Raw genomic sequence first — 23,534 nt, 5'->3', positions numbered from 1 at the left:
ATAAAGATGAAAAGGATGCGTTTTCCTTAGAAATTCAACATTTACCAGAATTTTCGGCAACATCCTATGATAGTGTTCCGGTGGAGGAGTTTGGTTTAGCAACTTTGACTGGGATGGGGTATGATCCTAAAAAGCACAACACTCCTATTATTGAATTTAAGTCGAAAGCGTATGTACGAGCAGGCTTAGGGGCTGACAAGGAGTTCGAGTCAGCAAAGTAGTTTCTATTTTTAGTCATTTTGAAAGGAATCTAAGAATTTTAAAAGTTGTAGGTTTGAAAGACTCATACTATTTCACCCATTTCATAGTCTTATCGTTTCTTAAAAAATCCAGATAGGAATTGGTGAAGAATATATAAAGAATGGTTATTAAATTGTTTTTTTTCTTAAACCCGTGTTATTCGCGATCTACAGAAATCTTATATTGCCGTCACAGTTTGTATATTTTACGAGTCCTTAAATGTGTTAAACAATGAACACATTTCTTTATTGAATCGATGTGTTAGGTCAACATAGAATCAATATGAATTTACTTCACTATATAAATTTTCCTACCTACTAATTTATTTTATCATGTACTAATAGAATGTTTGGTATCCATACATTTTATTTCTTTTTGGTAATTTTTTTTCATAAATTTTTTAACAAGCCACTGAAAAATTTCCGCTGAAATTCAACAAAGAAATTTATAGCAAAGTACTATGTCTTTTACTAGGACTTCATCCACTTTAAGTACAGAGCAAAAGAATTGTTTTAAGGATTTCAGTTTTGTGCCACTAGCAGGAGACGACATGGAAGCTAATGATCGCGTTACATCTGTTCTGATTTGGCAGGCTGAAAATTATCGAACCCACTATTCACTGAATCAACCCTATTGTGCACTAAATGATGCTAAGGAAAGATCTTCTAGTAGAAACAACGAATGTGACATACAAGAGGAATGGTTTCATGTTTTAGAAAAAGAACAATTTTCAACAAAGGTGAAACCAATGTGTTCCGTTAAAGTATTTACTGTAGGTTCAATCGTTCCTTCGTCACAAAATTTTAAAAATCCAGAAGAAAAAAAAACAAAAGGTACAAAACTTCAATTGCTTGGATTAAGTTGCCCTGAAGAATTGGATTCATTTTATCATAATATGTTATATCTTAATGTTGAAAATTTTTTTAAGTATGGACTTAATAGTGCTCTCATCGATCTTGTTTCCACACAACATTGTGAACCAACCAGTTCATTTGTTCTATATTCTAAAATGTTAAAAAAAATTCTTCTGCAAATGGTTTCTTATATGCAAAATACATTAAAACTTTCTACTGCGACAAGGAACAAAGGAAAGCTTACATTTCTATCACCTTCTTTACAACGTCAATGGATATCTACAAATACACATTTATTGTATAAAAACATACTTTTTAGTGAACCTGTTCATCAAGAGACTGAGTACCCTGTTCTACGTCGTCTGTTTGCTTGCTGTATCTTAATGCCATTAGATGAAACAACGCAACATATAATTGACGCATTATCTGAGGTACTTTGGGTTTTGTTTTTTAATCGTCCATTACTGCTGAAAGGTTTTGCGTGTTATGTTTTAGAGTGGTAATGAACTTGAAATAAGCTTTTCAAATGCAAGCGACTTATTGGATCTTAGGAATGTGACGTTTTTTAACTTATTAGATGAAGATGCAGTAGACCATTACCTGGAAACTATAGAAAAAAGGAGAAAGGTCATTTGTTTTGTGTTTTCTTTGTCAAATTTTGAATAAACAAGAATCATCTCAGACGTTGCCTTCTGATATATCTTACGCTGTACTTTGTTCCGTGTATTGTGACACCTGCCGTGATTATTTCCCTGTACCGAAATCTCAGCTTTCAAAATTCTCTTTTCTTCAAGTACAGTGCCAAGGCGTCATTTCTCGTCAAACGGTAGTGCTTGATAGTTTACTAGCGCTTTTGCAACAGCCACGGTATAGTATCAAAGGGTTTTTAAGGTTGGATCAGAATGTTTCATATACTTCCGTAAAGCATTTTTTTTAGGCCTACGCATTTGTTCAGTTGTATTTTGGAAGATTTGTTGGGAGGTATATCAAAAACAATTGTTGTATCTTCAGTTTTTTCAGGATGTCCAGAAAAACTTATTGAAATTGCAACTTCTTTTGCAAAAGTAAGCCCTCAAATGACTTTTTCAAATTATGAATTGTGGAAAATGCGACTCGTAGATTACTTTATCACCTTCTGTTATGCCAACTTCAACAACGGGAGCAATGGCACAATGCTTGTTAAACGTAAGTTTCTACAAAGAAGTTTTGGTTATCAAGGTGTTATACTCTAATTGTAACGTTGTAGTGGGAAGAATTCCTTTCTTTTGTCATCCAAAACTCCTCTTCACCCTGCGTTAACAAAATCGTGGATGCTGCGATTGGACAAATATCAGGTTAATTTTTTTTTTTTTTGTTATTCGAAATTTCTTCTTTTTCAATCTGTGTTAGGTTCACAACTAACTCGTGAACAACTTATTCATTGCCTAAAGGGTTCCAGTTCTTTTGAAGTTACGGTGTTGCAATGTCGTAAGCTTTTACTGGGGTCTTGCCGTGTGACTTCATCGACACAAAGAGTTGGACAACCTAGTACGACTAATATGAAGGCTTGCTTCTCAAGAAACAATTGTATTGTGCCCAATGGCTCTTTTCATCTTAAGGTCAAAAGAAATGTCATTTTTACGTGTTAAATTTCAAAGTAGACGAATGAATAAACTGTTTGCAGAAGGGAAACCCTCTTCAGTTCCCGGCTGAAAAAAGGTTTCACATTGTTTCCACATTACGGATAATGAAAAATCCAAGCCGCAATCTAATCGAGATGTCGAGTGACGAACTATTGTCGTCACAAGACGCAATCCTAAACTCATGTATCAAGGTAACGATTGCGATTTTTTATGAAGACAGCTTTACTGTGGTCAATAAGCGATACGTTGTCGTTCTAACAGAAACCAATTACACCGCTTTTACGAGATGAGGTCAAATCATTTTCAAAAAAGACAACCACACCGCCCTCATTTAATAGAAGAGAATCAACTTTTCCAAATGCGGCAACACCATGGTTACATCATACGTCCATTCCCTTGCCGATGAATGAAACGACCACGTCTTTAGTAGACGAGGAAACAGTAGAATCACGCAACGAAGAGGCCTCATCGTTGGCCATTCAAACTAACTCACCTACACTCTTCGCAATAACGCCCCCGAAATTGGCAAGAGAAAAGCGCGTGTGGTCAAGGCCTTTTTTTTCGACTCTTTACGCTGACAAATCAAATAAAGGCGGAGATGTGATCGAGAGCTGCTTTTGTGATAGTAAAGGGAACGCTGTGAATCCTCTTAAGTGCAATCCAATAAATAAAGAAAAACCTTCCTCATTTTGTGCTACACAAGACTCATTGAGTTTATCTAAGAAAACAACTGACAAAAAAAGTTTCTCAGAGGCCTTCATAACATTACGTAATAGACTTCAAAAGCAAAAGACTCGAGCAAATCTATCGTTTATGTCAAATTGTCTAACAAAACATAGTGCAGTAACTGAAAGCCTTAAAGTAACAAGACCGTTTGACGACGTTTTGTGTAATGATCAACAATGTACACGTCGAAGCTTACGCGATCCTTTATTACCATATGTAAAAGCATCTTCGTTCTCTGTTAGTTCATCAGTTTCTCCCCTCAAGCACTTGTTTTCTACAGAACACATTGTCAGGTAAGATAGAATAGTTTGATTTCTTTTTAACAATTTCTTGAAAACTTAAGACGTTCTCATACGTTAAACGGAAAGATCTTCGGTCCTTTGCGCCTAGAAAATCAAGAACAACTTGAAGATCCGTCTCCACATCCACTTACAAGCCGTCAATTCCATGAATACGCTACAGAAAAACCCGATACAGTGTAAAAAGTAAGGATTTAGATACTGGATTTTCTTTGAATGTACGGTGTATTAGGAAGACAATGTTAGAATGCAAATCAATGAAATGCCCCAAATAATTTTCTGACTTTACATTTTTTTAAAACTTGCTATAATAAAAACATTTGTTAATGGAAAATTGACATTTTTTTTAAAACATAATGTTTTCAAAGTTTGTTAGCTTTTGGTACATTGTATACAAAAAAAACACTTTAATTCAAGATGTGTACAAATTATAGAGTCCTAAATCGAAACATAAGCATCTGTTTCAGGTTACAGTATACGCTGTTTTACTGAAAGCACCATAAGGGAACGTACGGTAATCAAATAATAGCACAAGAACGTGTTCGTTGTTACGGGTAAGATTACCGTTTAATCTTTGTTTTTCCTTCTATATATATCAGCAAGTTGGTACTAGAAAAAGATGAATACTCATAGAACTGATAAATTAGGTGTACTGCAAAGTTCAGAATCTCAAATGGATTTTATTAAAAAAACATATTCTGAAATATACCATGCTAGTAGTCATCAATCCAACACCTATGATCTTTTATTGAAAGATCTTGTAGACTATGCAACTCGTTGGGCATGGACGAATGGTTTATGTTTTATCAAAAACCCTCCTTCGTTAAAATCCACATATTTGATCCCTTTCTCTTTGTTACCGTCCTTAGTAAGCTTTCGTTTACAAAACACTAGTAACGCAGAAAGTAGCTTTTAAAAGAAATAATGGGGTTTCTTTCATGAGTTTAGATTCCCAAAAAATCATTTTATCAAGGTGAAATAGCAAGTCGTTTATACACGGAACTCTTAACTAAGTTACTGTATTATCCTGAATATCTTGAAATTTTGCATGAAATGTAAAATCTTTTTTTTTTTTTCAATAATTTTTTCTCGAGCTAAGAATGTATACAAAATTCTACGGTAAAATTTGGTTTTAGAGAGAATGGTCCGGGTGAGGAATTCATTTACCAACTTGTGACCATTGCTAAGCGATGTTATGGTTCTGAGCCTTTTCAACGCGTAAAGTGAATTCCTCGTTTTTCTTTCTTACTATAATTTCTTGTTATGAAGAAACTTTCTGATGATATTTTGTTTGGCGTCTTTCGATCCGATTATCTTCTATCTTCTTCAGACGAAATTCCACTAGCTCAGGTAGAACGAAATATCTGCTTATTAATCTATATTGCGACGATGCTTAAGGTTGAAATAAATACTATATCCGTTAGTTATGGATCTATTGCTTGCAAATTAGAATCTTACTACAGGTGATTGTTGTTTCTTCCACAACATGTTCTGTAGCTTATTTAACTGGGTAAAAAATTAGATTAAATTTTCTTACCATTTTTTTATAATAGAAACGTTTTGCGTAAATTATTCGGTTCTCGTGATCGTGACGAATTCCACTTACCTTCAAATTCCGCTTTAAGTTCGACTGTTTCCGTACGTTGTTTTTTCAAAAAATATTCCGGGGAATTTTCTTATAAATTCTTCATAGAGTATGAAGAATGTCTATGATATGTATATCGAAAAGCATAAAAACAACATCGGTAGTGCGTCATGTTTGATAGAAAGCTTAAAACTTTTTTTTGTTTTAATTAGTCGACAATTGCCTACCAGCTGTCTTATTTGTTGTATCTGATAAGGAAAAAAATCAAATGGATCAGAATTTTCTTCAAATTTATCTTGAAGCTTTACAAGTCCCTGTATTACGAAAGTCATAACTCTCTGTTTAGTTTATCATGTTGTATAGTAGTTGAGTTTTTTTTAGGAGCTTTGCGGAACTTTGTTATATGGTGACAAAAACAACTTGTGAAGGATTCCCATACCTTTCACTCATTCCCCTTAACGTGAATTCGATCAGTCCAACGTTAATTGATTTGAATAGTCCTTTTTCTCCTGGGCGTCTCATTCTATATGATATAAAACAATTTTATGAAATCGCGCTCATTTATTACCGTACAGGGTATGACCCGTCAGATTATTCGTGTGATCATCATAAGTAAGTTCTTGTTTTTTAAGAAAAAGTGACTCGAGTATCTAATGATAGTAAGCTTTTTATTACATTGTTTTTAACTTTTTCTTTGCTTGTAAGCGAAAAGGGGTTTTAAGTGCTTTTCGTTTTTTTTGACACTCACCAATTGAACGCGTTGATCCTAAAAATTCGGTCTTTCAATTCTACTTTATATGTTAGGTATTCATTTATCTGTATTGTTGCTAACGTTTCATCATTCACTTTAAGACACTAATCTTCTTAAAGCATATGTTTTAGTATTTTTTTCTCTAGTTTAATGCTTGTAAGAAAAAAAAGAAGCTTACGATAAACGAGTATCAATGTACAGTTTTCTTTTACTAAAAAAAACCTTTTGTTTTTGGCAACATTATGAAAAAGCATTTTTCTAAAACGCAACATTTCATTGTAGATGTTGGAAATTAAGAGAGTTGTTCGAGTTTTCTGATGCTATCAAATGTCCAAATGTGTACCATCAGCTTTCTGGTTTTAAAAAAGTATTGGAAAAACATTAACGTTTAAGTTTGTAAATCTTTGTATTTTTAGATGCAATCAAAATGGTTGAACTTCATTCATGTGTTGCGTTCACCCGATATTGACAAGGCGACAAAAATATTAACGTCGGTGGCAGTGGATCATGTTAATTTGAGCGATTATTCTTCTTCGGAAAAAACAAGAAAAGTCGTTGCAGAAGCCTTAAAAGTAAAATTTAAAATTATGAAAAAAGCATAGTCTATACTTTTTGTATCAGAATCCAAATAATTTTGTTTTAAAATCGCAACAAGAAGGCGGTTCCGAAATTCTTTATGGAAGCGGTACTGTTTTTTCATGTTTCCGTGTAAACCAATTTTAAATTCAATCAAAGTGAAAAACGATTATGTTTTTTCTATTTATAGAATGCTTAGACATACTGAAACATTGCCAGGATTTCGGTTGTGAATCCTCTTCGGAAAAGTCATGCTACTGTCTTATGCGATTTATTCACTCTGATCAGCATCAATCAATTTCGATTTCTTCGGCAGAATCAATCACGGTAAAGGAACGTACAGTCTCTGAATTAGGATTTTTCACTACGACTATTTCGTAAGAGAGTATTCATTCAAATATGTATCATATCAATTGAAATTGTTACAGTTCACAAAACGGTCTTTGCGAAGTTAAATCTGCCGGACATCTTTTACGAACTAAAGTATGTTAGATGAAGAGTGTATCTTTTTTATACATTGTTCACTGTAGGAGGCTCATCTTCGTTCTGGCGGTGTAACTATAGGGTCCGCATTTTTAGATTACCCTCTACTTTATTAAAACATTGACGCTTTTGCTTTTGTAAAATCGTAAAAGTATACAGAATTATGTCAATTGCAACTATTCTGAAATATTGTCTAGAGTCCAGGAGGATACTTTTGTAATAAGCCAAAGTTTTCGTAAAGCAGAATAATATTAATAAAACACTCCATTACACTACATTAAAGCATATCTTTTTAGGTTCTTCATTTTCTGCATTTTTAAAAAATGTTCATAAGACAACACAATTTGACGCTTAAATAGATTAGCGTAGTACTATTTGTTTATAATTTACGGGTAATTTACATTTCAAGAATCGTACAAAATTTGATAAATTAAACTATTCAATTTCTTTTAAAAAACTAATTGTAATGTGTTTTATGTTGATATAACAATTACAAAACACCACGTTAATTTTTTTTATGTTTCAAAAAATTATAATCCGGCATTTTTTATTTTAATACAAAAAAGTCGTGTACAAATAAATTAAATATTAAACCATTATTTTAGGAAGGAATACCTCTAATATTGTACTGATGCATTGACTAGGGCTGCCCAAAATCTTGGGCCATGAGGTAATGACCCAACACAGTGCATGTTTTTCTATCTGTCTCGCCTATGTTTCAGTTTCTCTACGAGTGCAACACAATCAACATCCTCTTGAAAGCTATAAAAATAATAGTATTTTTCATAAATAATCAAAGGAAATGTCAGGACGAGGTAAAGGTGGTAAAGGATTAGGGAAGGGTGGAGCGAAACGTCATCGTAAAGTTTTACGTGATAATATTCAGGGCATAACGAAACCTGCCATACGTCGTTTAGCACGTCGTGGTGGTGTTAAACGAATTTCAGCATTAATTTATGAAGAAGTTCGTGGTGTTTTAAAAACGTTTTTGGAAAATGTTATTAAAGATTCCGTCGCGTACACTGAGCACGCTCGAAGAAAAACAGTAACTGCTATGGATATTGTCTACGCTTTAAAACGTCAAGGAAGAACAATTTATGGTTTTGGTGGTTAATTTTTGAAGCATTGTCACCCCGTCTTGTTTTTTTTATATAGCAATATGTCTGAGTAATGTTGTACAAACTTAAGTTATTATTTAGAAATTTTTGTATTGAAAATTTCTAAATAATAATTTTTTATAAAGGCTTCTCTAGAAGCCGTAAATTTTTATGTTAAATAATTGAGAACAAATTGATAGAAAATTTTACATTGCAACAAATTTTTTTTTTGGAATAGTACTTTTTATTTTTTCTGGTCTTTACGAATCTTGGTGTCTAATATACATTACTTTTCTGTTTTCAAAGAATTGTTTTTAAAGTTGATTGGAAGATATTGTGCTTCTCGCTTAAATTTGTAAACAAAGTTTTAGGACTGCGCTTTATTTACAAATAAATTTTTATCTAAATAAAACGATAGGTTTGATTTCATGCAAAAAACTTTATATATAAAAAGCGTTAACAGAATTTGTTACCTTGATCTAATTCTTGGTGTTTAGCATGAATTTTTCAGCTGCGATATCGTCAACTTGACGTTTTTGTAGACTGTGAACATAATAGACAAGAAGTACCAACTCTTCCCGTATCTAAAAGGGTACTCTATGAACATGGTTAACATTTCTCGAATGTTGCCTGCCTACCATTGCATCTAATTCGTGACATATGTCTGTACCTTTTGAACAGAAAGTTAGAACGAGTTTTTTAGCTTTTTCCAAACTTTCTAATCTTTCCAGTTCCTTTGCAGACCATTGCGGTAAAACCGTTTCTTCGCTAATGATTTGTGTCAATGATGAATCTTTGACCTGCGTTTGCTTTCCTTTAATTTGTTCCAGCCAAGTTTTTTGATATTCATATAATGCTGTATGTTCACTTTCAACTCCATAAATGAGAGTCACTATCTAAAACATGGACATATTAAGAAACATTTGAACATAATTATATCGCAATAAGAATTTTTTTTAAATACCAACTCAACATGTTAAGTTAGCTTTCACGTATAATCAAGCGTTACAATAATCTATTGAAAAAAAATACAGGTTTGTGTTAAATCTCGAAAGTTGAAAACGAGCAGAGTGGACCGTTTTTTCAATGAAAATGTATTGTTAAAACAACAAATACTCTCTAGATTACCGAGTAATAAAGACGATGGAATTTGTCAAATATATCTTACCAAAGAATCAATCTTATCAAGTTCCAACAACTTGTTTTCATAAGCTAATCGAAGACTTTCAAGTGACTCCACAAGTGACTCGCAAGAAATTTCATGTGTTGTTTTTTTTAGAGTGTCATTGAAACTGTGTGAAAGCATGGTAGGTGTGATAATACTAGAAAAGAGGGGTATTCGGTGCATGAAAGTATCAGTGGATTGTTGACTTTCTTCTTTATCATGACAAAAAGAAGTGACCGTCGTTTGAAGCTCTTTTGATTGCGTTTTGAAATAGTTGACAGCATCCTTAGGAAGAAAAGACATGAAAAGCATTTTAAAAAAAAATCATATTGTTGTCTTACATGAAACAAAGCAGGGAAAGCTGAAAGATACTTGAAAGTAACAACAGGTTCGTAAACTGTGCAAGAACGTGTTTTTAATTCTTTATAAGATTCCAAAGCTTGTTTCACCACTTTTGTAGCGGCGTAAGAAAAAACATCACCTTTTTCAGACACTTCGTTGAATTCTTGTTTTGTATCATTCTGTCGAACACAAAGTAAATTGTCTTCTAAGATCTTCCCCATAGCATCTTTATTTTCTGGTGTAGCATAATTTTGCACTAAGGATTGTTGTGATACTTTATTATTTGCTGCGTTTTCTAAATTGAAAAGAGTTTGTGACTCATTTCTTGCCATTCCTGGTCGACGCTTAGATGCGACAATTCGTCGAGGGTATTGCGGTTCAAAAGATGACGTTAGTGGTATTTCAGTAACCTCAGGATTTTCATTATGGCATCTTGATAAATCAAGTATAGAATGCCGTTGTAAACCATTTTTAGCAACACGAAACATTTTCATAATCAAGTTTCAGTCATTTTAATACTCAAACACGTTAAAAATTAATACTTAATATTCAGTGAATCGATTTTTATTCACTGTAAAAACAATGTTTTAGGAAAATTCACGCGGAAAAAAAAAACTTTAATATCAGATTGACATATCTGATCACAACAACATGCAGTCATCAAAAAATGTTAGGTTGATTTTTATAGACATCCGACATTTTAATGTTCGTGACAGTCATAGTTGCTTTTTCAGTACAAAAGAAAAAATTGCTTTGAATGAGCAAATTTGCTTCTGTTACTTCATTTTAGTTTTTGTGAAGTAAATTATTTTTTTATGCGGTAACAACTTAATAATTATGAACGACTCATATGTAAAAATCTTTTTCAACTGTTTTTCTAAAACTTTTAATTCACAAAAGAAAATATCACAAATACATAAATGATGAGGCGCCACACAGTTCGAGCGTTCTTCTCTTCATGTCTCGAACATACAAACAGGTGCAGCATCCGAACTGTTCAACATTTTTTTAACTGTGGACACTTGAAAACCAACGTTACAAGTCTTTTTTATTTTTCACTAAATCTGTTTTTCCTTTAATAAAAACAGGTTAATAGTTTTCAAGAAAAACAAAACAAAAATTTTGCTGTAAATGAAAAAAGTTTCACACCGAATAAATTCCGCTGATGCTGCGTTATTAAAATTGTGAGTTTTTATAAAAATGACCGTCTTCATATATATGCTACCATGTTCTGCAGAAAACATACAACGAACGAGCAGCTTGTCGATTTTATCATTCAAACGCATCATAAAATAGAAGGTGACATACAAGGTTTTTCTATAACACATTTCACTTACCCCATTTTCTCAGAGCTCAATATGCAGTTGAAGCATGCACGGAATCAAAATTCTCTTATACAAAAGCATAATACTGAATTGTACAATCACGCAACATCTTTGTCCTTAGAACAGTGACATCCCCTTGCTATGAATGGCTTCTGTAAAATGATTTATTTCGTCTCTAGTGTGAAAACAAAACAAATAGCATCTAATTATTCTCGTATTCATATGTATTAGGTATTAAACCGTAAGCAAAACAATTTTCGTTTTATATATTTTTTAATTTTTTTCCTAGATCTTATATTCTTATTCACGGATCAATGTCATTTATTAAAAACAACGATGTTTGTGGTACAATCTGTTCATCAGTCATGTTGCCAAGCTTACCAGCGTTTTTTTTCGTTAAGAAAAAAATTTATGTGTATTTTTTGTGTTAAAATCTTATCCACTATTTTTTTTAATTGAATACCGTTCTTTTTCAATGGGGCAAACTCTTTAGTACAGCATGTTTTCAAAATCCTAATTTTTTGTTGACTTGACACAGCAAACATTTTTTCCCATAATAAATTCTCTGATTTGAAACATAAATATTTTAGACTATTCAATTGTTATCAATTTTCGTATCGAAGTGTTTAAAAAATCGATGCAATGAAATATGCTACCTATATATTCCTAGATTTGACGTGTAAATGTTTATGTATCATTTATTCTGTTTTATGCCTTCTAGCTCCGTCGTACTCTATTTTTACATCTACATTACCTGGTAACAATGGAATCATTTTTGTTCTCTCACTTTATCGACTTTATTCCTATTCACCTTGTCGACCATTTAAAGGGCTATTCCCGCTTTATATGTCGTCAACAAATGGAAGCTATGTTACAGCGTGTCGAAAGTTTGTTGCTCAAATCAACGGCGTGCCATTAGAACAAGGATCCAATATTATTTGCGGGTAAGTTTTTTAAAACTCAAAACAAAATAATTTTAGGTTTTTGTGAATTCCTTTTTTTCAAAAAAAAAATAATAAAATGTATTGTTTTCGTTCTTTTTAGGTTACCAGGAAGTACTTTTTTATTCTCAAGTCAATTGTGTAGAAATTTAAAGCAATTTACGAACGCAAGCTATGTGCTTTTATGTTGCCTCATTTTAATTATAGGTCTTGAATTGATAGCTATGATTTTGTCTCTTGTTTTACATAGCAACTTCAAAAGAAACTCAAGTTTCACATCTCAAATTTTATTTTTAAAGATTTTTATTTTTGTTATTTATTTAACCGCTTCTATCGTCTTTCTTTACATGTGTTCCAATAATTCACAATCTGTAATTGAATCCCAACTTATTCCTAGAACACGCCCTGTAGACACCATTTCGCTATCTTCTGGTCACGTCGCTTTGTTTGTATCGCTTCTTTTTAATGCTTACTCCTGTATTTTAACATACGTTAATCTACAACGTTTAGATACAAAATTTCATAATAACTCATTTTTATCGCAAAACTCCAAAAAAGCCGTTTCTTACTTTGTTTATCCTACAAGATATTCTCAAACCAAATATCAATCGTTTCATTATCCTGTATAGCCTGAAGAAAACATTCACGTCTCTAGGTTCTCGACACTTCTTAACGTGTCCGAATTCATAACTGGCAATTGATTCATGCCGGCTGCATGGTAGCCTTTCCGATTATTCTTAAAAAAAGGTGTAACAAACAAATACTATTCAGCTTTTTATTATGTTTTTAATTGTTTAATAGTGTACAAAATTTTTATGCTTTTTTTTCACTTTCGTTTTTTTACATGAAGAAAAAGAAGAATTTCTCAAAATTTTTTCTTTTAAAAAACAACATTGCTTTACAAAAACATGCCTTTTAACAAACTTTGTCGTACCTTATCATTATATTAATTTTTTTTTTTACGGTCAAAATTGACAAAAAAATTGAAAGGCGTAAACTTTTTTCTTGTCAGCTTTTGTCTTTTGTACCTTGAAGGAATAATTATTCAATTATATAACTATATTCAGAAATAAAAAAAAGAATATTTAAAGAGTCATTTCATTAAGACAAATATTCAAACTACATTGGTTGTGGTAAATACTTAAAGTCAAATTATTTAAGCTATCAGTAACGTTTGAGATCTTTTTAAAATGATGTCGTTTCGTTAATCATATTTTATAAGAATCAGAACAGCTCAGAAATAACATCCCATTTCTTCCATAATTTCACTTGCTCATTTATTTCTAGAAACTGAAGCAATCGACCATAACGATTAATAATAATCAAGGAAGGTGGTGTCATCCGAGGACCATATCCTTAAAAAAAAAATTTAAAAACAAACCAATCCTTCTTTACTTTACCGTATTTGCAAAGTTCATTCGCGTGCATCACTCGATAATGATCCTTAAATCTATCAATAATATCGGATTCATAAGGTAATGATAACCAAGGTTGCACAGCGCGATGTTCTGCATATTCTTTTTCTGACTTGTCTAAAGAAACGAAAACGATTTCAACCTTTTGATAATCTCCTAAAGACATTTAGAAGGTTAAAATAAAGCATTTTAATAAAATTTGTACTACCTGATTCGTTAAACGTTTTATACACGTTACATAAAATGGGTAAAACACTTTTGCAGCGGCACAAGGCATAATCAGCAAAATATAATGCGACAGATTTGCCTTAAGAAAATTTTTTTTTTCATTAAAGCATCCACAATACAGCGCAACACCTTAATAAACTTAATCATTTCACGCACCTAACAAATCTTCCCAGTTTACAGTATGACCTTTAGAGTCTTTCAAGGTACCCGGAGAAAATAAGGGATTTAAATCAAAAATTGGATAAGGTTTTAAAGGTTTGTACACATCCCCTTTTGAACAGAGAAAAATTGAATCACAAAGGTGATGTTACTAAAAGAAGTAAAAAACAAATGTCTTACCGTAAGGGTGAATGTAAGATTTACCATCTTTACTACTATATTTTTGATCATAATTGCTTGCTTCTAAAGACACAGCAACAATATACGGTTAACGTTTTGTGTTAAGTTTATTTGTAATATAAAAAGGAGCTAACGAAATCGAAAATAACGTTGTTTGTAAATTATTCAATTTAAAAAAAAAAGGTAAAAAAGGACACGAAGTACATTTTATAAATGAGTCACATGCTTATTACGTAGTTAGTAAGGCTTCAACAGCTTATACATAAAACGAACCTTTTGCAAGAGCCATATTTTTGTTACTGAAACAAATGAACAGGTTTTTATTGAACAATACTTCAAGTAGATAAACAACTTCTTTTCTAATTAGTCAATGGGATTCATAAAAACTGTACAAGACGAATGTCACCGGTAAGCACGTTTCAACTTTATAAAACAAAAACATGCTTTAACGGCTTTTCTACAGTAAAGACGTTGAAATCAATTTTCTTAGCTTTCTTTAATTTATTTTTAATATGCCGATACGTATTACCGTCCTTGGTGACTATTTCATTTTCGAGGCACAATATGAGTACACAATTTTTCGGGCTGGGGAGCGTGTGTATCGGTGTGTTTTAAGTAAAAAATAGGAAATTAACAATGAAGAAAGCAATATATTAATTTATTCCATTTGTCCATTGATTAAAAAATAATTCGTATAATGACATTTCTTTTCCGTTCACTTCAATACCGTTATAGCAACTAAAATACTTGACTGTTGTATAAAAGAAAGTTAACGATGACAGTTACAAGTTGTTATATGGGTTAACGGTGGTTTTATGAGTGTACGAAAAAGAAATGAATTAGAGTCGATAGAATGAAGTCGATGAAATACAATATTTTCGCACATGATGCAATGTACTTATGTTTCGTTCGCAGGTAATTAAAAGATTGACCGAAGTTTATTAGTGCCCGATTTTAAGATTGGAAGGTAACTGACTTTGTTTATTGACTGTCGACATTATTGTTATAACATTTATTTGTTTGAACTATGTAAAAAAAAATGTTGATCAAGCCATAAAAGAAGGAAAGGAATTTAAAAAATGATGAAAACAGCTCATAAAAACGTATAAATTAGTGAAAAATTTGAAAAATACTTTCAACATTAATGAAATTGATACTTGGAAATAACACAGTTTTATTATTCATAGACAATTTTGTACAAAAATTAAAGTAATAAATAAGGGACATTTTAATTAAGTATTATTAGATATCATAATGTTAAGAATAAAATTAACATCAAGCGATTTGTTTCATACAATAATTTTTTTTTTAAACTTTATTAAATAATAATATATTTTGAATGTGTAGCGGGTGCCAAACATGACATTTTGGACATTGATGAATTTTTTCTTTCTAATATTCGTCAATATTTTTGTTTCATTGTTTTCTATGGAAAAAGCGCTTTCAGAACGGAGCTGTTTTATACATGAAAAAGCGCTAGTTTCTGCATTTAACACAGTATGTTTTTGAGGCCTAGTAGGATATCTGTTATTTGTGAACAATATAGAAGCGAAGGAAAAATAATCTTAAAGAAGTTCAGTGGGCTCCATATCTTTCCATGTAATTTTTTAAAAATATAAGTCGTTTTGATGGTAGTTTGGCTGACTTGTGTTAGAATTGCGGAAAGGTATGCCGAAACAATATTTAAACAAAATACGCCACGTGAATCATTGCTTGACGCGGGCATGGATAAATTAGTTCAAATTAATTCGGTATAACTTGACTTGATTTTGAATGTTTTCATTGTTTTGTTTGTCTGTAACAAAAATAGGGCTACTTTCTCTCAGAGGTAAGAAATTTAAAAGAATGTTATAAAACTATTTTTTTTTGGTTATTTAGGAAGGTACATATGTTGTTGTCCTAGTGTTAAAACTTTTTTAACTTTCTATTACATGCCATCTTTCATTTTAGCACTCGTAGATTCCTGGTAGAATTCGAGCTTTCTTTAATAAATTCCATAATTTATTTATGTTTAATTGTCAAAAGGTTAAATGGTTTAAAAGCTCAAGACAATGATACTTCATACATGGCAGCAAGCCTTCACTATGTAGGTATTTTTATAAAAACCACCATATACTCTATCGTTTTCTTTCAGATTTTATCCGCTGATACTAATTTCGTGGGATGTTCAAGATTATGTAATCATATTCAAGAAATATGGGTTTGGTACATGAGAAATGCATATTATGTTTCACATGCAAATACTATCCTTGTTTAAGCTTTTTTGATAAGAATATAAATCCTTTTTTCGGGCGTAGATCAAGAAGTAAAAAACCTATTTTACGTTCAGTCTTTTAAATCGTATGTGAAAAAAAAATTTCACGAGATTTAAATTTTTTTTTTTTTTTTTATTTAAACTATAATGTTTAATGCAAATTAAACAAAAAAAGGTTAGCTCATGTTTACATGTTACTATCAGGCCTAAAAGAAGGTTGTTCTTTTACGTCATCAGATTGCAAAAAAGCGGAAGGTGACGTGGGAGAGTAAGCTTGGTTCACGTTGGATACAAGGGGAGAAGAAGGAGAATACATCGGAGAAGATGGAGAATAGGATGGTGATTGATGAAATTGTATTGTATCATAACGTGGTGATACAACACCAACGTCTAAAAAAACAAAATAGATAAAGCGAAACTGCATTAATAGAACGTACCATTAGATAATGGTACAGTAGGGGACAAATTATTTAGAGGATAAACAGGTGATGTAGGAGAATAATTCGGTGACGTTAAGGAATAAGCACCCGGACTTTGGATTGCCATAGGGGACATGGGAGAAAAAGCGGGCGAAATGACGGTAGCTTTTCCATAATACGGTGACGTAGGTGACGTAACTTGTCGAGATACATTCGCAAGAGGAGATGCGAAAGGAGAGGTCGGCGAATATGCGGGTGATGTTGGTGAATATGCAGGTGAGGTTGGTGAATAGGCTGGTGATGTAGGTGAGTAGTTCGTTGCAGCTACGAATGGTGACGTTGGTGAATAATTAGGGGATGTAATAGAATATGAAAAAGGCGCTGTTTTCGTTTGAACAGGTGACGTAGGTGAGTAGATTGGTGATGTAGGGGAATAATGAGGACTTGTGATGTTGTACGATTGAAGTGTTGCTTGTGGACTGAACGATCCTGTAGGATTCGATAAAGGTGACGTTAGAATGTTTTGTGGAGAGGATGCCAGTGATAAAGGTTGGTAGGAACTGGACATAGGTGACATTGGACTTTGTTGTACGGGAGAAAACTGATTATCATGTCGTGAAAAATCTTGCTGAGGTGAAGAAAAAGATGCATTATGAAGAGGTGACATGGGTGACGTAGGACTGAAAGGTGTTGCCGTGAAATTTTTCTCAGGTTGTTGATGGCGACCTGCACGTGCAGATGTATTTGCAAGCTGCATACAACTTGTATCACTTAGAGGGCTTGTGATACAGTCTTCATGTTGCCCATGCATTGAACTCATAGCAGAAGTCATGGTTGTATCATAATTTGGATTAGTATATCGTACTTTCTCCTCGTCTATCACAAGGTCACATAAACCTGTACCAAAGGGTGCTAATTGCCCGAAAATAACATGTTCAGTGACTCCTCTTAAATGGTCTGTTTCAGCAAACGCTGCAGCCATCATTAATATTTCGACAGTTTCTTCAAAACTACACTTTGAGAGACATCCTTTGTCTACGCGATTAATTCCATTTCTTGTAATTGACATGAGATGTCCTTTTTGAGTCATTACATCACACAGAGTGGCTAAATGACGATAATTCACATATGATCCATCAAACGAAATTACAGCGCGTAGCTCTCGTAAAAGTGCTCGACGTACAGCCTCAATCCCTAATACCTATAGATTAACAAATAGAGAGAAACCAAAATAGAATTATCAATGAGTATGAAATACGTACATCGAACACTTCAACAATATCATTAGAAACGGTACGGGTGGCATCAACGTCTTGGACACATAACACGGCTGTAAGATTGCATCCATCAGTATCGAGAACCCATTGTGTGTAGGGTTCAAAAGTTCCCGTGTCACTATTGTACTTTTGGCTTTTTTCTTCTCGCATATAAACCTTTGTAATACCTTTAACCAAAGCGGCTATAAAAAAAAAAAATCAAAGCACGGAACATTTGTTACCTTGAATCCCACGTAAGGTAATATTTGCTAAATATTGTGACATAAGCCTTTGCAAAAATCCGTGTTCGTCTTCTGAATCCTCCTTGTCATCGGAGCGATGCTCTTTACTACCATCTTGAAATTTAATACGAATCTACATTTTGCGTGTTAAAAAAAAAAGTAAATTGAGTGAAAAAACAAGATGGGGTTATACACTTGAAATACCGTACACGAATAACAAGATCCTCTGAATTGTCATCGGTCCAAATGCAATCTATTTCGTTACTAGTGAACTCAGCACAAATTTTTTCACCAATCTACACAAGACATTCACTTAAACATTTAATAATTGAACTCGGGCAATCAAACCTCCTTCATTGTCAATTGTTTATCAGTTATAAGTCGCTCAATGAGTTGAATCCGTAAAACCCATGGCCCTAATTGAAAGGGTGAATCATCATCATCAGGAAACTCGTAATATTCAGATACCCATTGTTTATCCTTTTAAAAAAAGCAAATACATATTCACGCAAAACTTTATTTTGAAAAGTAAAATTACCGCTTCGATAATAGTTTCCGTAGGATTAGGATCGTACACAATTTGCGCGTAAGAGGTAACCTTTTCTAAAGTTGTGTGTTCAATATGTGCTTGAACAGATTTGACAGCATCCTGATCTTGTGCGACATGCGGTTGTAAATACACTGTTAAAGAAGGAGTTTTGACAGTTTTTGACACATTTATTAGTTCCTTTAACCGAGGAACTCCCAAAGTAATGTTTTTAGATCCAACACCTGACATGGGTTAATTTTTACATCAAAGAAACAGAAATAAGAATTTACCAGCAAAATGAAAAGTATTTAATGTCATTTGAGTTGCCGGCTCTCCAATACTTTGTGCTGCCACGGCTCCAACAACTTCACCAGGATGTGCAAGAGATCTATGAAATTGATGTGTGATTTCATGAAGAAGCCAATTAAATCCTTGAGGTCCAAGACGATCGCATTCCATAATTTTTCTTGAGGCTAACGCCGAACGTAGATGGATATGTAATAACATGGTAGCATTTAATTGCATTTCTTTTGTGATATTATCTTGTTCCCCAGTCGACAAAACAACAATCAAAGACTCGAGAAGATTGTCAACTTGCTTAACAATTTCCATAGGAGACATACTTGTTAAAGGCTATGAAAAACGTTTTGTTGAGAAAATCACCTCCAAAAAAAAAACTCACTTCATTAACAAATCGTTGTTGTGCTAATTCAATAAGTCGAGCAACATTAATAGGAAGGTAATGTTTAGGTTCTCCATTCGTGGATATTTCCGAACATAAACGCTCTTTAGCAGCTAACAAATTTTGCCATTCTTGTTCTAAAACGTTTTGATGTTGAAACGATAAGCGAATCTCATTTCTTATCGCTGGATTTGTTATCCAGGGTTGGCCGTAATCTTCTTGTGTGAAATCATGCTTATACATCTTTTCCATAGCCTTATAATCCAATTGCATCAAGGAAAGATAAATGTCTTCAATATATTCACCAGCCATGCCGTCTTCACCGTACACAAATTGAATGATTTCCCCTCCACAACTCCGAACTGTTCGATCATACGCCACTAGAACATCTTCCATAGCTTTAATTAAGCGACGCTGAATGTAACCGGTTTCAGATGTTTTACATGCTGTATCGATAATACCTAGAGAAGAAAGATGTAAAAATGTTGTATAAAAAATTTCCTACCTTCTCTTCCTCCCATAGCGTGAAAAAATAATTCTTGAGGATTCAATCCTGTAAGATAGGAATTAAAAACAAATCCACGCGCTTGTGGCCCGTAATCATGTTTAACGTAATGGGGTAGAGATCTTATTATTGGTAACAAGTAGACTAAGGATGTGTGTGTCTTTTTTATTACATATGAAACTCACCTATCTTTAAAGCCAAAAGGAATACGTCGTCCTTCCACATTTTGTTGACCAACGCACGCCATAATTTGAGATATATTTATTGTGGAACCTTTACTTCCAGCATTAACCTAACACAACAGTAGTCATCAAAAAACGTATTGAAAAAGATGAAAATCCAAACAAAGTTACGAGAGAATATAATGAAAGTGATAAGAAAAAAACTGTCAAAATGTGACGACAAATGAAACGTTTGTTATGAAAACGTCAAATAAAAAGTCCCCACTGAATCAAGCAAAGGTAAGCAATAGTATTTTGAAAAAATGTATGAGAAGAAAGCTAACGATCAGTTTCATGCATTTAATAATTAAAAGTGCAAGCCAAAATAACATTTATGTGTATACCATAGCAATGATATTATTTGTTTCATCCAAAGCATCTGCAGCAATTTTACCAGCCGCCTCACGAGCTCGATTCAATTCTTGATTGACTCGAGATTCAAAAGATTGCAAAAGAGATTTTCCTGGCTGAGTTTCTAAAAGACCTTTTTGAGCCATTCCAATAAGTTCTTGCACTTTTTCTGAAGACTCCATTAATGTCGCTGAAATCTGTAAAGGAAAAACGAAATAAAACAGATTTGCGTGCATTTCAACTTATTAAAAATTTACCTCTACTGAAGTCTTCTCTGTAGAAACAATATCAGCACACCCGACAGTGAATCCGTATTGCTCTAACCATAAATTGATAACTTTTTGACATGTGGATAAAAAATCTTTAGTGCGTTCAGGACCAACTTCAAGCCATAAAACGTGAATAAGGGAACCAGAAGATGAACCCACAGTACGTTTACAAATAATTCCTGCTAAATGTTCGTTTTCGCGTATGATAACACGACTATCATTTTCTAAAAAAAAAATTGTAAAGTTAAGAAAGGAAGATAAAAATTTGTACCCGAACACCATTGTAAATCATTTTTCAAACGTATAGTTCCGTCACGCGTCAAATTGACTTTGGCTTGATTTGATTCTTCAGTAGATTCAAAGCATAACAAACAACTGATAACTTGTTTACCCGTCCACAAAGGCTCTGGGCGTAAAATGGTAGGGAAAGGAAGAATTCCATTCCAGTAAGGAATCCAGACAAGTAAACTCATGATTTCGCCACGGGTCAAAAAAGTATCACGTTTTGTAAATTTGGCTATGCCTAAAAGAGAATCTTGTACAATCCCCATCACAGGTCGATTTCCTTGCGGAGATACAATTTGTTGAGGCACGAGCATTAGATATTTAATTTCAGCACGAGGTTCATGTGATTGAGGTAAATGAAGATTCATTTCATCCCCATCAAAATCAGCATTGTAAGGTGAAGTCACTGATAAATTTAAACGAAAAGTGGACCAAGGTAAAATTTTTGTCCGATGTCCCATGATGGACATTTTATGAAGAGAAGGTTGTCGATTAAACAAAACATAATCATTATCCATCATATGCCTTTCAACCTGATCTCCTATATCAAGTTGTTGAGAAGAAGGATTACCGTGACAGTGTCTCAAGTCGAAACGTGTGCCATCCGATCGAATAATATACCGTGCGCCAGGCCACTCAAAAGGACCGTTAGAGACCAATTTTTTTAATTCTTTTATATTGAAAGGTGTGACCGTTTCCGGAAACGTTAAATTCATTGCAACACTTCGTGGAACGCCAACTTGATCTACAGAAAGATTAGGATCTCCCGTTATGACAGTTCGAGCCGAAAAATCAACACGTTTCCCCATCAAATTCCCTCGAAGTCTTCCATCTTTACCTTTAAGACGTTGTCTTAACGATTTAATAGGTTTTTTTCCTCGCGTTGTCGCCACTGGTAAACCAGGAATATCATTATTAATAAGAGTCGCTATATGATATTGAAGAACATAAGCTACTTCCTGTAAAATTTGACTAGCCGCACCAGCTTCTTCCAATCTTTTTAATTGTTGATTCGTTTTGACGATGTCTAATAGTTTTAAACTTAAATCATCTTCTGATCTATCACATCCATATTGGACATATGGTCGAACTTGCGGTGGTGGCACTGGAAGAACCGATAAAATCATCCATGCAGGGTGATTCCGTTGTGGATCAAAACCTAATAGGCGTACATCACGATCAGATATACGTTGAAGTACTGCCATAGCTTCTTCAGCAGGTAAAGGTCTTTTTGTATCTTCTCCTATTGACGTTTTCATACTATTTTTATCACCATTTCTATCATTATTTCGACGCATTTGAATAACAAGAGATATACCATCTTTCATATATTTAGGTTGAATGCATCCACAACCTCCATCAAGTCCCGCATCTTCATCTTCTATGGAGCTCGCTTCGCAAACTTTTTTCGTCTGACATATTTCTGCTAAACGATGAAATCGTACTTTATTATTTTTAACTTTTAAGGCTGCTTTTGCTTTCCCCTCATTTAAGTCAACTAAAAGCCGCGAACAACTATAACAAACACACCGCAAAGCTGATAAAATGACACGGAGATAGCCAATGTGATACATTGGTTTTGCTAAAGCAATATGTCCGAAATGGCCTGTGAAGATTGAAAAAAAAATTAGACATTTCTTGAAAAATATATTGATATTTTAGAAAATAAAGAAAAATATATTTTATAAATTAAGCTGTATTAAAAATTATTAAAAAAAAACTCCCCACTGCCCGACTTTTTTACAAAATATAACGCATATAAACTAAATTAATAAAATGTAATATATATATATATTTAAACGTGTTGTTTTGCGATAAAAATTAGTAATCTTTTTTTCTGTCTAGTAAGTTGAAAAAAACGCGTGCGAAAAGAATAAAACCGTTAGAATAACAATGTAGATGTAATATGATTTAATAGAAGGAGACAGTATTTTGAATATATTCTTTAACAAAAATTTTTGAAGGAAACAATATATTCAGAGGATGATAAAATGCCTCTGTTTTCTTTTTAACTTTAATACAAAATCTTAAAGCCATAATAAGTTTTTCGTAACAATAATCTAAAAAAAAGGTACCTGGACATTGTTTGCAGTCCATATTACAAGATCCACAATTAAAGCGGTAATCGGTTGTGCCCATACGTAAATCGTTGAGACCACCTTCTTTCGGAACACCATTTCCATACATTTCTAAACTTTCCACTTTACATACGGACATATCAAGCTTAAACAAACAAAAGCAAAAAAAAAACAAAATTGAAGCTTATTAAGATAATCATAAGAATTTTGAAACAAAATTTTTATAAAAACTTAATGTGATACGTACCACCTGTTTAGGAGAAAAGATACGAAATTCAAGTGATCTAACCTTCTTAACTTCATGCGTTGACTTCGCATTCGCTAACACCAATGGACATGCCATTGTTTTAAAAAATGATTGATAGTACTCTTTTTTTATCACAATACGAACTTTACTGGAAACACCGTGTACAATTGTTGTCAGGTCAAATTTTGTGCTGCAGCTGTAATGTGTC

General features: G+C 33.1%; 6 protein-coding genes and 2 long non-coding RNA genes across 17 annotated transcripts; 5 read left to right on the top strand and 3 right to left on the bottom strand.

Moving 5' to 3' along the window:
• Nucleotides 1–697: 697 nt before the first annotated feature.
• LOC128883396 (uncharacterized) lies at nucleotides 698–4,124 on the top strand. Of its 2 annotated transcripts, XM_054135701.1 has the most exons (11): nucleotides 698–1,525; nucleotides 1,590–1,721; nucleotides 1,777–1,985; nucleotides 2,032–2,158; nucleotides 2,214–2,279; nucleotides 2,341–2,428; nucleotides 2,484–2,692; nucleotides 2,758–2,907; nucleotides 2,978–3,735; nucleotides 3,786–3,927; nucleotides 3,974–4,124. In XM_054135701.1, exons 1-10 carry the CDS (start codon nucleotides 701–703, stop codon nucleotides 3,922–3,924), a joined length of 2,703 nt encoding a protein of 900 aa, XP_053991676.1. In that variant the 5' UTR covers nucleotides 698–700; the 3' UTR covers nucleotides 3,925–3,927; nucleotides 3,974–4,124. The 2 variants fall into 2 exon arrangements, with proteins under 2 accessions (XP_053991676.1, XP_053991677.1); XM_054135702.1 differs by lacking the exons at nucleotides 3,786–3,927; nucleotides 3,974–4,124 and having other exon boundaries at nucleotides 2,978–3,485; nucleotides 3,556–3,691.
• Nucleotides 4,125–4,258: 134 nt separating this feature from the next.
• LOC128883189 (glutathione synthetase-like) lies at nucleotides 4,259–7,584 on the top strand. 4 transcript variants are annotated; one of them, XM_054135289.1, is made up of 17 exons: nucleotides 4,259–4,295; nucleotides 4,389–4,609; nucleotides 4,690–4,796; nucleotides 4,878–4,959; nucleotides 5,011–5,091; nucleotides 5,140–5,204; nucleotides 5,295–5,379; nucleotides 5,435–5,486; nucleotides 5,539–5,653; nucleotides 5,708–5,938; nucleotides 6,360–6,444; nucleotides 6,494–6,649; nucleotides 6,699–6,762; nucleotides 6,844–7,030; nucleotides 7,082–7,136; nucleotides 7,184–7,287; nucleotides 7,334–7,581. In XM_054135289.1, exons 2-16 carry the CDS (start codon nucleotides 4,415–4,417, stop codon nucleotides 7,250–7,252), a joined length of 1,629 nt encoding a protein of 542 aa, XP_053991264.1. In that variant the 5' UTR covers nucleotides 4,259–4,295; nucleotides 4,389–4,414; the 3' UTR covers nucleotides 7,253–7,287; nucleotides 7,334–7,581. The 4 variants fall into 4 exon arrangements, with proteins under 4 accessions (XP_053991264.1, XP_053991266.1, XP_053991263.1 ...); XM_054135291.1 differs by lacking the exon at nucleotides 4,259–4,295 and adding an exon at nucleotides 4,313–4,347 and having other exon boundaries at nucleotides 4,407–4,609; nucleotides 7,334–7,582; XM_054135288.1 differs by lacking the exon at nucleotides 4,259–4,295 and having other exon boundaries at nucleotides 4,336–4,609; nucleotides 7,184–7,281; nucleotides 7,334–7,584.
• Nucleotides 7,585–7,813: 229 nt separating this feature from the next.
• Nucleotides 7,814–8,399, top strand: LOC128883198 (histone H4). The gene has a single exon (XM_054135303.1). The coding sequence runs from the start codon at nucleotides 7,939–7,941 to the stop codon at nucleotides 8,248–8,250; it is 312 nt and encodes a 103-aa protein (XP_053991278.1). The 5' UTR covers nucleotides 7,814–7,938; the 3' UTR covers nucleotides 8,251–8,399.
• Nucleotides 8,400–8,495: 96 nt separating this feature from the next.
• LOC128883191 (uncharacterized) lies at nucleotides 8,496–10,549 on the bottom strand. 2 transcript variants are annotated; one of them, XM_054135294.1, is made up of 5 exons: nucleotides 9,740–10,549; nucleotides 9,402–9,683; nucleotides 8,872–9,129; nucleotides 8,707–8,817; nucleotides 8,496–8,635 (listed from the first exon to the last, which is right to left on the bottom strand). In XM_054135294.1, exons 1-4 carry the CDS (start codon nucleotides 10,232–10,234, stop codon nucleotides 8,713–8,715), a joined length of 1,140 nt encoding a protein of 379 aa, XP_053991269.1. In that variant the 5' UTR covers nucleotides 10,235–10,549; the 3' UTR covers nucleotides 8,496–8,635; nucleotides 8,707–8,712. The 2 variants fall into 2 exon arrangements, with proteins under 2 accessions (XP_053991269.1, XP_053991270.1); XM_054135295.1 differs by having other exon boundaries at nucleotides 8,707–8,830; nucleotides 8,904–9,129.
• A 233-nt stretch (nucleotides 10,550–10,782) lies between these two features.
• On the top strand, nucleotides 10,783–12,947 carry LOC128883199 (uncharacterized). Of its 2 annotated transcripts, none has more exons than XR_008458775.1 (5): nucleotides 10,783–10,924; nucleotides 10,978–11,039; nucleotides 11,091–11,296; nucleotides 11,355–12,009; nucleotides 12,110–12,947. It is a non-coding gene; the product is annotated as an uncharacterized LOC128883199 (long non-coding RNA). The 2 variants fall into 2 exon arrangements; XR_008458776.1 differs by having other exon boundaries at nucleotides 11,091–11,306.
• A 136-nt stretch (nucleotides 12,948–13,083) lies between these two features.
• On the bottom strand, nucleotides 13,084–14,384 carry LOC128883193 (uncharacterized). The gene is made up of 6 exons (XM_054135297.1): nucleotides 14,262–14,384; nucleotides 13,989–14,051; nucleotides 13,806–13,919; nucleotides 13,630–13,728; nucleotides 13,407–13,577; nucleotides 13,084–13,361 (listed from the first exon to the last, which is right to left on the bottom strand). Exons 1-6 carry the CDS (start codon nucleotides 14,275–14,277, stop codon nucleotides 13,231–13,233), a joined length of 594 nt encoding a protein of 197 aa, XP_053991272.1. The 5' UTR covers nucleotides 14,278–14,384; the 3' UTR covers nucleotides 13,084–13,230.
• Nucleotides 14,385–15,102: 718 nt separating this feature from the next.
• Nucleotides 15,103–16,620, top strand: LOC128883200 (uncharacterized). 4 transcript variants are annotated; one of them, XR_008458779.1, is made up of 9 exons: nucleotides 15,103–15,485; nucleotides 15,535–15,587; nucleotides 15,643–15,739; nucleotides 15,799–15,870; nucleotides 15,939–15,954; nucleotides 16,014–16,074; nucleotides 16,123–16,193; nucleotides 16,247–16,328; nucleotides 16,480–16,620. It is a non-coding gene; the product is annotated as an uncharacterized LOC128883200 (long non-coding RNA). The 4 variants fall into 4 exon arrangements; XR_008458780.1 differs by having other exon boundaries at nucleotides 15,296–15,485; nucleotides 15,799–15,816; XR_008458777.1 differs by having other exon boundaries at nucleotides 15,296–15,485; nucleotides 15,799–15,816; nucleotides 15,867–15,954.
• LOC128883183 (DNA-directed RNA polymerase II subunit rpb1-like) lies at nucleotides 16,424–23,460 on the bottom strand. The gene is made up of 16 exons (XM_054135274.1): nucleotides 23,327–23,460; nucleotides 23,077–23,224; nucleotides 20,988–22,607; nucleotides 20,705–20,940; nucleotides 20,441–20,644; nucleotides 20,061–20,167; nucleotides 19,876–19,997; nucleotides 19,371–19,831; nucleotides 18,979–19,321; nucleotides 18,698–18,930; nucleotides 18,508–18,639; nucleotides 18,369–18,455; nucleotides 18,160–18,292; nucleotides 17,924–18,105; nucleotides 16,680–17,862; nucleotides 16,424–16,632 (listed from the first exon to the last, which is right to left on the bottom strand). The coding sequence occupies exons 1-16, from the start codon at nucleotides 23,420–23,422 to the stop codon at nucleotides 16,430–16,432; spliced, it is 5,490 nt and encodes a 1,829-aa protein (XP_053991249.1). The 5' UTR covers nucleotides 23,423–23,460; the 3' UTR covers nucleotides 16,424–16,429.
• Between the last annotated feature and the right edge of the window lie 74 nt (nucleotides 23,461–23,534).

This window comes from Hylaeus volcanicus, unplaced genomic scaffold (assembly GCF_026283585.1).
Source record: "Hylaeus volcanicus isolate JK05 unplaced genomic scaffold, UHH_iyHylVolc1.0_haploid 12221, whole genome shotgun sequence".
Classification (NCBI taxonomy): domain Eukaryota; kingdom Metazoa; phylum Arthropoda; class Insecta; order Hymenoptera; family Colletidae; genus Hylaeus; species Hylaeus volcanicus.
Note: the sequence above shows the minus strand (reverse complement) of the source record. Positions and strands in the feature narration are given on the sequence as shown.